This window comes from Psittacula echo (assembly GCF_963264785.1).
Source record: "Psittacula echo genome assembly, chromosome: 5".
NCBI classification, from domain to species: domain Eukaryota; kingdom Metazoa; phylum Chordata; class Aves; order Psittaciformes; family Psittacidae; genus Psittacula; species Psittacula echo.
The window spans coordinates 70,419,660-70,431,918 of NC_137739.1; the positions used below are offsets into that span (position 1 = coordinate 70,419,660).

The 12,259-nt window shown below is 46.0% G+C and overlaps 2 protein-coding genes across 2 annotated transcripts in view; both read right to left on the reverse strand.

The window, feature by feature from the left end:
* Positions 1-1,074, reverse strand: part of PPP1R36 (protein phosphatase 1 regulatory subunit 36) — a gene marked incomplete at both ends in the record, with an annotated part of 17,389 nt that extends 16,315 nt beyond the window's left edge. Inside the window, one exon of the mRNA XM_080618230.1 lies at positions 1,069-1,074. Within this exon, the coding sequence (XP_080474356.1) occupies positions 1,069-1,074 (6 nt within the window). The remainder of the gene's footprint in view (positions 1-1,068) is intronic.
* Positions 1,075-9,319: 8,245 nt separating this feature from the next.
* HSPA2 (heat shock protein family A (Hsp70) member 2) lies at positions 9,320-11,807 on the reverse strand. Its single transcript, XM_080617137.1, has one exon. It carries the CDS (start codon positions 11,621-11,623, stop codon positions 9,719-9,721), a length of 1,905 nt encoding a protein of 634 aa, XP_080473263.1. The 5' UTR covers positions 11,624-11,807; the 3' UTR covers positions 9,320-9,718.
* Positions 11,808-12,259: the final 452 nt, after the last annotated feature.

Here is a 12,259-nt window from a genome sequence, read left to right on the forward strand (position 1 = left end):
TTTCCATGCAATAGCATCTCCACAGCCACTCACTGGGCTCACTGTGGTTTTGAGGGGTGGGAGCTGCAGAGGTTTTCCCGGTTACTGGCCCAGGACCAGCAGCAGTGAAGGCAGCTGTGCCTGGCCCCTCTGCTATGGGGATTGATGTCTGTACAGCACTCTGAATGTTAAACATACTTTAGTTTCAGACTTTACAAGATCCAAAAGTATATCTACAGGGTCTCAAGCCTGTGACACGACCTAGGTCCCAACACAAGCAACCGGCTCAAGCTGCCCCTGGAAATAATTCCCATACACTAATGGCAGATCGCTTTTGAGGGAGAGGTTTTGATCTTTGGGATATTGTGAAGAACTTGCTTTTGCAAGCAGAGAATCTCTCATACTAGTCATTCACAGTGGGTCAGTGTTATATATAACTGGTACTGCTTAGATTGCACCCAAAATTAGTACAAGTTATACAGACAAAAGCACTTTTTACCAATAGAAGTCAAGTCCCCGTGAAGGGTGAGGCTTCATGTTACAGCTAAGCCAGCCTAATAGCTAGTTGTTGACGGAAGAGGCATTCTTGCTCTCTCCCATCAATTTTTACATCATTTATCTTGTGTTGATTTTTTATCTTCTCTGTCCCTGCAGCAAGGCGGCTCCCTACACTGTCAAAAATAGTAATCCAGCAAAAATAAATAAGAAGCTTTCTGTTGAGTTAGCATTTTACATCAGTTCATGGTGGAGTCAAAGAAGGGCCAGCAGAGATGCAGATAAAGACAAGGGGACAGGGGGAGTGCCACACTTTTCAGTACATCAGGTCAGCTATAAGATGAAAACCAGCCATAATCTAGGAAAATTTTGTTAGCATAGCTGCACTAGGCCAGTATATACTTTGAAGAGATGAAAATACGTGATCTAAGGCTTTTAGATAAGTCAGTTCAGTAAGACAGAAGGAACATATCCTGTGCTTTCAGCTCTTAAAGTTGGTATTCATTTTTGCAATAGTTTCTGAGATGTTCATGATCACATGGAAGAACAAATGAGGAAAGAAAATTTCTTTAAAATAACTTGTCCCTAACTTACCCCCATTTCCACAGCCCTCCAAACACTGCAACTATTCTCCTACAGGTACTCTTTAAAGGTTTATTCATGCAAACAGAGTCAGCCCATGGACAGATAAGCAAAAATCTCAGAGCAGCCTGAAATTCCAGCTCTGGCTCTGTCCTCTACAGCCATCTCATCTCTTTATTTTCTTTTTTTTTTTTTTTTTGCCAGTTGTATTGTGTACGTTTTGTTTCCAGTTGCTATTGCAGGCTGCCAAGTACATATCCATGACTTGGCAGCCAAGTTACATATTTAAGAGGATGAGAGAAGCAGGTTTAGAAACCACCTCAGATCTCACCCATGGCAGCCAGGCAGCACTATAGAAATAGGCTCCCCACCAGGGGAAAGGGGGAAGTATGGAACTGATAGCTCGTTGACTCATTTGTGTAGAGTAGGGCTGTCATCAGCCTCAGGAGACCATTATGCCATCTTGGCTCCAGCAGAAGTCGTGCCAAAAGGACTGGCAAAAGTAAAGGCGGAGTTGCGGATACTTGGGCTACCTATGTTAACATTCACAGCACAGGAGGCAGGGGAGACAAGCCTTCACCTGTACTAATGTTGGGAGAAAATTGTCACAAAAAGCTCAGACTAAATATAGGGAGAAACTAAGACTTAGAACTACCAACATGGAGAACGACTGTGAAGGAAAAGGCTGGAGCTGAATGCTAAAGACAGAGCTGACTATTCTATGATCCTATGATTCTATGACTAGGCAGGCAGGGAAGGCCTGGGAATCAGGGGAGCAGGCAGGTGAACTAGGGGAAAATTAAGACAAATCCAGCGGGGATTTATGGGGAGTGGGACAGAATTGGCTCTGGCTCAGCACATGGACGAGGACAAGCAACAGTTTCAGAGGGAACCCCAAGACTGACTGAATTACCAGGACAGGAGACTTGGGATACTCAGAAGCAGCACTGTACTACCCTTTATCAAGTGCTTGCTGGAGGAGAACAGTTCAGCCCAAGTATTTCATGAGCTAAGGCTGCAGAGGTGAGCATCAAGCATCTCACCCATGCTGACTGCCCAAATGGGTATCAGTCTCGAAAAAGAATTAGAAGCCTGGCATTGTGTGGCAAAGGAGTTTAGTGTCTGTCGGACCCCTGCTTCAGCTGTTGCAAAAGTTGGAAGCTGTAAAAGGAGTGAGCCAGAAGATTAGATGTGGAATTAAGGTATAAAAGTTGAAGCAGTTGAAGGCTACATGGGAAACTGATTTCCACATGGGCTTCAGTCACAGAACGCCAGGCAAATCACTCCAACCTGCATTCAACCCTAATGACCATTATTTGCATGCTCTTTTCTTTCTGAGCAAACGGCTTGGCTTCGTGGAATTCTGAAATGCAGGAGCCGGTATCCACAGCTGTGACAGAAGCCAATGGGAACTCTGCTTTGAACAGCCTTAAAAAGCATTTAATACTAAGCTGTCTGAAAAAAAAAGCTCCTTGTCATCTCCAGGGAAGACCATGTAGTAGACACGTGGCGTCTGGCTTTTGCTGATTTGTTTTATCACCTTCTTTCTGTGGGAATTATGCACATCTCAGGGGTGAAAACTGAATTGATAATATTGTGAAGCACTTGAGATGTCATGGTGATGACCTCCACAGGCAGCCTCCTAAGCGATAATTCTTCTCCAGAGACGAGGCTGGAAAGCACACAGAAAATAGGGTGTAAATTGTACTGGGAAGTATTACTTTCCTTGAGCACACGCTGCCCATTGTGTGCACTGTCTGAGGCAGGTGCCCTACAGAAGGAAAAAAAAAAAAAAAGAAACTGTTACTGCATAATTAAAAACTGGGTTCTAAAGCACAAGCACAAAGCAAGCAAGAAATCAGCTTGTTCTGATGGTCATAATTCTGAACAACTGATCTTGCAGCCGTAATAGGCTTCTTTTAATGTTGTCATGTTTGTGTGTCCATTTGCATCCCAGTAGCTGGGAACACTCAACAGTATGTGAATACATCCATTCTTTAAGTATATCTGATGTTTCAGTTGGATATCACACCCAGAAAATAAACACATGAATAAACTCAATAAAATTATCACTGATTCACCATCCAGCCATTCACTTCTTTTCTGCCTCTTGTTTCTTCTTGCTGTGTCAAGTCCGTCTTCCATACCCACCGCATTAATTTCCTCCTCTTTTCCCAGGGTCAGCTAAATGACAGGCCTGGTTTCTCTGGGCATATTACACTCTGTCTGTGTGCACTGCTGTTTGTATTAGAAACACAAGTGCAGAATTCAATTTCACAGTAACTAATTCTTAGTCCATGACTACGCCATTTACCTGCCAAGTACTTCTGCCTGCTCATTAAAAACAGGATCATGCTATATGAATGGAATAAATAATGTACTCAGGCATGATGCTATGAACACCAGTATGTTTTTTCACTTCAGATTTGTGCAAAATTGAAGCTCAAAATTCCTTGGTTTCAGCAATTTGCACTGTTTTCACATATCAGCACTGTTGCATTTCAGTCCCATTCCTTGGATCACGCACAGCAAAGGGTAGTTAGGCTGTAAGACCTGGAGAGATACTGTGCTCACCTCACATCCTGTCTTCCTGGGACACCAGCACTAGCCTTGCTGCAGATTCAGAGCCCTGTGGCCTGCTGTCTGCTGTGTTCAGTGGTGGCTACATCCACAGCCACAAACTGGCTAAAGGTGTTTGATACTCAAAGGCAGCAATAGCTACCGAGCCCAGGTCTAAAGGAAATCAGGAGGCAGTAATTGCCTAGCACCACATACGGGAATGCAGGCTGCTTTTGGAAAGCCAGAAAAACCAGCTGCACATTCTTTTACTGAAATCCTCATGCAATTACTCCCTCTGCGTTGTTTTATTAGATGAGATTACTGAACATTTGCAGTTGTCAGCTGTTTTCATACAGCTAGGCATTTGCCTTGTGCCCCCAGTAATCAACCTTTTGTTATCAACACGCCTCTAATAGAAAGGCCAAAGTATTTAAATGTACCTCATACTCAGTAGGTATTTTCAAAACTTTTAATTTGATCCTGTATTCTGAGGTACTCAGAAATCTATGGAGCTTAACAAAAATGTCATAGCCTATTTTCTAGTTCTGCTGTAGGATACAATAACCATCTACATACTACAGAATTAGGAAAACAGGTGAAAAATTAATATAGAAGTACTATAGGCAAGATCTTCTCTATTCAACTCTATAAGCTTTGAAGGTAGTTTTTGCAGGGAACTTCTTCACTTTTAGTTTTAATTTGTTACAGGACTTATTGGCTTATTAGAATTTTTAGTTTAGTTAGCCTCCACCTGTAGTGCTGGGGATAGGACTACGGACTTACTAGCATCAGTTCTCTTTAACCAGACTGTGTTGGTACATTTGCAAACATGTTGTGAATGAGATCTGCAGCAGGAAAAGGATTCTGCCAAATGAGAGATAAATGTGGTTTTGAAAGAAATAAGCTTATATTTTTAGATACAGCCTGGAAAAAAAAAATAATGCTGTGTTCAGCTATGACGTGATTGCTAGAGTGTCAGTTCAGCCATGCAACAGCTCGTACAGGGATTGACTTAAAATATTTCATTGTGCTTGCAAGTGAATAGCAAGACAACCAAGACCCTAAATCCATTTTTTTATCTAGAGTGCTGCCTGAAACTGATAGCATTGGCACTGCTAGAAGTCTTTTTGTTCTTCAATCCTATTAAAAATAGACTTTTAACTGTTGACCTGCAATCATTTGGAGCAGCAAAATTCTGAACTGCTCCAACAGACAGGGTACAGGTGCTGCTAACTGCTAGCTAAGTATAAGCAAGAATGACCTTACGCTGCTCGGTCCAGGATACAACAGCGATCTGTCAACTGTGCACTGGCCAACACACACTAAACCAAGTCCTGAATGATGGGATAGAGTGTCTTCAGCAATAGAAAAGGAACAAAAATTTCCTATATTGCTACTGATTGTCCTTAAAAGAAAGATTACAAGCAACATGTTGGCTCTTAAAGGGAAATTCAACCCCTCTCTGAAATTCCTGGCTCATGCTGTTACTGGGATGACAAGAGAGACCAGCTTGTCTGTGTCTACACCCTACTGATGCAGGAGAGAGTAAAGGCAAATGGGTCATGCAAGGGTGGATCAGGGTTTTTTAATACTGCTGTTTCATATGTGGAAATGAAATATGTTGTTGCATCTGGAAATGCTGGCCTGCCCAACTATATAATCACCATGCTGCTGCAAGCAAAATCTACTCTGGAGGCAGGTCTATGCTATAGGCTTTTGCCTGTATAAATATGTGGATGAGAGTGGAGGAGAGATACCTGACCCACATAGGTGTGCTAAAGCAGCTTTACTAGCATAACTTGTTTTGCTGCGGGGTAGGGAGTGGTGATAACTTTCTTGTGATGAACAACTGCAGAGCATAATTTTGCTGCTGTAAGAGCATCCACATGCTTTGCTGGTTTAATATCACAGAATTCCCATGTGCCAAGGTACAGTGGCTGTGATGTAGGCAGAGATTAGACCACTGTGTGCTTTCTAAAGGGACACAGTAAGGGAAACTGAAGGCAGGAAGAAGGCAAAAGAGGAGACCTGGAACACCTTTTAAATAAGTAGAGCTTGAAATGCAGTGCACTGACAAGACCGAAAAAAGAGAACTTTAAAATATATCATGTCCTAACTCTGAGTGTAAGTACATGCTTTTTAACATGATGCCTTGAGTTTAGTGTAAGTGCAGAGACTGGAAACGTGAATTCCCTGAACGTTTCCTTTCTTTTTTGCTGTTCCTCGTATGTATCTCTTGGAGTGGCTCACAATGGAGAAGATAAAATTTCCGGTGCAGTACTAAGATGCCACATCTCCTCCAAAGTTGTCACCCCGTGGCTGTGCCCCACAGTGCCCCAACCCTTCAAGGAGAACCTCTCAAATAAATGACAGGCAGCTCCCAAGAGAAAGGCTGCCCAGCCTGCAGGGCCCTATGCTGTGTCTCCCGAGAGATAAAAGGAAGGCTGCCAGGATGTATTCATTCCTGCCCTTAAGATAGTATCACAAGGGATGAGCAGGGCTGCAGCCTATCTTCTAAGTCCTGTGTGCAAACTTCAAACAGACGCTCTGGAGGTGGCAGGGCAAGCGGCTGACTCACCCAGCCAGCTGGCTGGACGCAGCCTGCCCAAACACGTCTCAGCGTTCCAGCTACCGGGTGGGTTGCCCCCAGACACCTCTCTTGTTCTCAGCTCCCTCCAAGGCCTCTCACATGGCACGTTGTTGCAGTAATGCTTTTGGGCTTTGTCTTCTTCTGGCTCTTCCTGCTCCCCCGCAAAGCAAGGGTGGGGAATTGCAGGCTGACCTGCATCACACACGGGAGTGATTGCTTTGCGTTGCTCCACACCTGGATGCACCATAAGTAAGGCGCTAAGGCACCTAAGGTTTTAATTTGGGTGATTAAATTCTCCAGTATTAATGCTACAGGTGTTCTTCTATATGAAATAATACCATTCATACAAACTCAATCAGCAAATATAAGGAGTTACAAAGTTATAATCACTTTATATCCTTCCTATGGGCTTGGTCCTTTGCACAGCCCTGTTTAAGAATAAGCAAGTTCAGAAACCCAGGCCCATGGTTTTGACAGAAGGCGCTGGCTTTCCTGGTGAGTCAGGACAGTACAAAGGATGAGAGGCGCAGAGCACGGGAGCAATGAAACTGCAGATTTTAGACAAGATTATTTTCCTGGCTTTGCCAAATTCATTTGAAATGTGCAACTGCTCTTCAGAACTATATGTACTCATCAAATACAGCTATTTGCAAACGAGGAGCAGCATTTTCCCCTCTGACATTTACTTTATTTCTTTAAGAAAACTGGGGGGGGCAAATGCAGTTCCACCAGGGTCTATGGGAAGTTTCAACTAATAGGATCAGAGGTCACGTTATGGTAAGTACACTATACTGAAAATCAATTCAGAGTTATTCTTTGTTTTATAAACTAAGTGAATGAATGCAAGGCATCTAGCTCTGAGCCCTTCATGTTTCCTGCCACTTGCATTTTGGGGGCTTGTTCACATATTTGAAAGGCTACTTAGTGCCTCAGGACTTAAATCCTTTTCCAGTCATGTAAGTCAGCAGAAGTTTCTCATCTTTCACATATCCCACACACAGTCCAGGTGTGTCCACACTAAAAAATACCCTTTCCCAAGGGGAAACTAAATAACTAACTAACTAAATAAATAAATAAACACACATATATACATATGCACACAATTACTCCAGTGCTAACCTGCTCATGCCCTCAGCCCCTGGAGTATTTTAACCATCTGGACAGGTACTACACTTCTGTGGTCTCTGTTGCTCCCTGCCTGCCCCACCACCAATGGGCACAGAGCAGCAGTTGCCAAGCTGAGAGAAAGGACAGATGACAGCACAGGCTTGTGACAAACCATCTGCTGTGTGCATTTAGCTACAGCAGCTCTGCAACACACTTAAATAGACGTTTGGGAAAAACAACAAAAAATTGCATTTAATAACTGGGCAGCAACGCTGAGGAATGCACAGCAAGGGCTGAAAAGTAAAGGAAACTATGTGGCAAGGGCAATTACCAGTCAGTTAGTAGGAAAAAAAAGTTCACCTGCATTTTCAACAAACATGAATTCAACAAACAAACTATTGCCTCACAGTAGTGGGATTTCAGTCATGAAGAGTATATCTAGCAAAGCATGACAGTTTGCAGCAACAGCTTTTCACTTACAGATCATCTACTCTATTCGTAAGCATATATACCTAGTAGTTCTTAAAAAAAGAAGTAAAATTTAAAACTCATTCTACTGCCTCATTCTCAGGGGTCCTGTATACCTCAGCCTGGAAATCAAGAGGGTGATTGTCAGCAAGATGTCATGCACATCAACACCAAAAGCACCCAGCCTCATTACAGCCTGTCGAGATTTCACTGCAGCACTCAGCAGGTGCTGAAGTTGCTGTAAGTGACTTCTCTGAGCGATGGCACAGCCATTTCACTAGGAACCATTCAATAAACTTGAAGTGGATTTGAATCACTTGTGACAACAGCTGATCATATAAGCTTTTAACAAGCCTCACACTCCCCCATGGCAGCTACTGGAACCCCTTTCAGTAGCCAGTGAAGAAAACCCCACAGTCAGTGCCCTGGCAAACAGGCAAAGAAAAATCCACATAGTAAACCAAAGTCCTACATCTCTGATGATTATTAAACACCAATCAAGTTTATTTTTGTCACAAAATATTTTTATAGACTTTTTATACACATGTACACACATCAGCTACAAGCTAAAGGAATTGAAGTCCTCAACCTTCCTTGCAGCACAGGAAGCCAGCAGGGCAGCGCTGCTGTGCTTCCCAGCACCCCAACACTCCCACTTACAACCGAACAAACAAACCAAAACACAGCAGATGACTGCCTTCAGCTGCCCACTGCTCTGCGGTTTCTTCCCTTAAAGGACAAGCCAGACAAAAATGTGCATGTCATCAGACTCCTCCATTAGAGCTCATTAATTTGCAGCTCCTCAGAGTCTAAACGCGGCGTGTTTTTCGCTTTCTTAAACAAATGAAGAGCTCTGGAGACGGTTTGTAGTAAAGCCAGACAAGTTTAACTACTACAGATTTTGCCTGTTCCGTCAAGTTCAGCATCTCAGCTCTCTGCTCAGCACCCCCAGCTCTCAGAGTGTCCTTAGCAGCATTGTAATGGGGGGGGAGGGAGGGGGTGGTGTGTGTGGAAAAATCAACCCCACAAACAAAAAACCAAACACACTCAGTGAAGTATATCCTCAGCTTGCACACTAGCAACCCAAAAATAACAACACAATAGCTGGCCAAAAACCCATCTCTGTTTTATCGAGCCCAGCGCCTGCCAAGCACGACTGGTTTTGTTGTACGTATTTCCCCACTGTTTGCTTTTAGTAAGAGGAACAAAGCATTTCCCCCTTTGTTTCCAGGGCTGGAGCAGCTGGGCTGGGTCCTGCCGCCCACACCACAGGCTGTGAATGAAGAGCAGATCCTGTCCGAGAACAACACTCCCTACTTGGGGTAACTTTTCCCTCCCCAGTGCTCCCCAGGCTGTGCTCTGTTCCAGCGAGCTGGCACCCCCCATCCCACTGCAGCAGCCACTTTACCCACTTTCTGCTCCCAGCACCTTCCTGGGTGCAGAGCTCAGGGGCTGCAGACACCACCGCGAAGGTCTTCCTCACACACCCCTCCCACACCTACCCCACTACTGCCCCTTCACAGAGAGGAGGAAGATAGGTTTATGCTTTAAATAAGTTTTATTTATTACCAAAATTTCCAGAAGCTGAATTTGGCATATATTTTTAATCCTCTTTAAAGATTCTCATGCATAACTTGAAACTTGTCAGCTGCAACAGTCAAGTGGTTACTTTAGAAGAGACACTTAAACAGAGACAAACATCCAGAGTACAAACAGCTGTATCTGAATTAACAAAACTTGTCTATTACTAACCTTATAAAGCAGGACGTGCCTTCCCTTTTATCAAAACCAAGCTGACAGAAATGCCTTTATACACACCCAACAGAATAAACTCCGTTATCGGCAAGGATGTTTTCCTTAAAGGTTAGAAAAAAATAAAACAAAACAAAGCAAAGAAAGGAGTGACTGTCCATTAACCAGTCTATGTTTCAGTCCTCTTTAATCTACTTCTTCGATGGTTGGGCCACCGGAGCCACCTGCCCCGGCACCTCCAGCCCCCTGGTACAATTTTGTGACGATCGGGTTGCAGAGTTTCTCCAGCTCTTTCTGTTTGTGCTCATACTCTTCCTTCTCAGCCATCTGGTTGCGATCCAGCCACGAAACCACCTCCCGGCACTTGTCGAGCACTTTCTGCTTGTCCTGGTCACTTATCTTTCCCTTCAGTTTCTCATCCTCCACTGTCTGCTTCATGTTGTAAGTGTAGGACTCGAGGGAGTTCTTGGCAGACACCCGATCTCTGTTAGCTTCATCCTCTGCCTTGTATTTCTCTGCTTCTTGCACCATACGGTCAATGTCATCCTTGCTAAGGCGACCCTTGTCATTGGTGATGGTAATCTTGTTTTCCTTACCCGTGCTCTTGTCCACAGCACTGACATTCAGGATACCATTGGCATCGATATCAAAAGTGACCTCGATCTGGGGGACTCCACGGGGTGCTGGGGGGATGCCTGTTAGGTCAAACTTGCCCAGCAAGTTGTTGTCCTTTGTCATAGCCCTCTCACCCTCATATACCTGGACCAGGACACTGCTCTGGTTGTCTGAATAGGTGGTGAAGGTCTGAGTTTGTTTGGTGGGAATGGTGGTGTTGCGCTTGATGAGAGCAGTCATCACTCCACCAGCTGTCTCAATGCCCAGGGACAGAGGGGTGACATCCAACAGCAGCAGATCCTGCACATTCTCAGACTTGTCTCCCATGAGGATAGCTGCTTGCACTGCAGCACCGTAAGCGACAGCCTCATCGGGGTTGATGCTCTTGTTGAGCTCTTTGCCATTGAAGAAGTCCTGTAGCAGCTTCTGGATCTTGGGGATACGGGTGGAGCCACCTACCAGCACGATCTCTTGGATCTGGCCCTTGTCTAGCTTCGCATCACGCAGAGCCTTCTCCACTGGCTCCAGGGTGCCTCGGAAGAGATCTGCATTGAGCTCCTCAAAGCGAGCACGGGTAATGGAGGTGTAGAAGTCAATACCCTCAAAGAGGGAGTCAATCTCAATGCTAGCTTGTGTGGAAGAGCTGAGGGTGCGCTTTGCCCTCTCACAAGCTGTACGCAGCCGCCTCACCGCACGCTTGTTGCCAGCAATGTCACGCTTGTGCTTACGCTTGAATTCTTCCACAAAATGGTTCACCATACGGTTGTCAAAGTCCTCCCCACCCAGATGGGTGTCACCAGCTGTGGATTTCACCTCAAAGATTCCATCCTCAATGGTAAGGATGGACACATCAAAAGTACCCCCTCCCAAGTCAAAGATGAGCACATTCTTCTCACCAGCTCGAGTACCCTTCTTGTCCAAGCCATAGGCTATAGCAGCTGCTGTGGGCTCATTGATAATACGCATCACATTAAGGCCAGTGATGGTGCCAGCATCTTTGGTGGCCTGCCGCTGGGAGTCATTGAAGTAAGCAGGCACTGTAATGACAGCATTCTGCACTTTCCGCCCCAGATAGGCCTCAGCAATCTCCTTCATCTTGGTTAGGACCATAGAGCTGATCTCCTCTGGGAAGAAAGTCTTCATCTCACCTTTGTACTCCACCTGCACCTTGGGCTTGCCACTATCATTCACCACACGGAAGGGCCAGTGCTTCATATCCGACTGCACCGTGGGATCATCATACTTGCGGCCAATGAGACGCTTAGCATCAAAGATGGTGTTGGTAGGGTTCATAGCCACCTGGTTCTTGGCTGCATCACCGATGAGGCGCTCTGTATCAGTGAAGGCCACATAGCTGGGTGTGGTTCGGTTCCCTTGGTCATTGGCGATGATCTCCACTTTGCCATGCTGGAAGACACCCACGCAGGAGTACGTGGTGCCCAGGTCGATGCCGATTGCCGGCCCTTTGCCAGACATGATGTCAGGTTGCTCTGATCAGCCACTCACCCGCGCTTGCCGCTCCCGCCACCCGCTCTCACTGCTTCCAGCGGCGCGATGTGCCAGCCAGCTGCCGCTGCCGCACACTTTATAGCCGGCTGGGCCGTCTTCTGGAACCTGCCAGAACCCTGATGGCCAATCTGGACACCCGCCCGCCGCCACCGGCCAATCGCCTCTAAGAATTACCGGAGAGCACCCACCTCCTACCTTCTGGCCAATCAGAGCCGTGGCTCCCACCGCCGGCCCAGCCCTCCCCGCTGTACCGCTGCCAGATGAACCCCTTCTTCCTGGTCCTTCTCGATCCGTCTCGTCTTGCAGCCTGCGCCATAGCGCTCCACCAATCACCACACGCGCTTGACAATGGGCCCCGCCCCCGCCTCAAACGCTGCGAGAAAGTTCCCGGACATTCGAAGCAGGGCCGGTGATTGACATCAGCGGTATCCAATGGTGATCGGGCCACGGCGACCGGGAGGGGCAGGTCGGGTGGTCGCTATGCGACTCGCCTGCCCGTCCCCCTGAGGACAGTGGCGTGAGGGAGGAGCGTGGCCGCCCCTCCCGGTGTATGCTTCCGCGCTGCGGTCATTTGGCAGGCTGCCGCCAGCTGATGGGAAATTT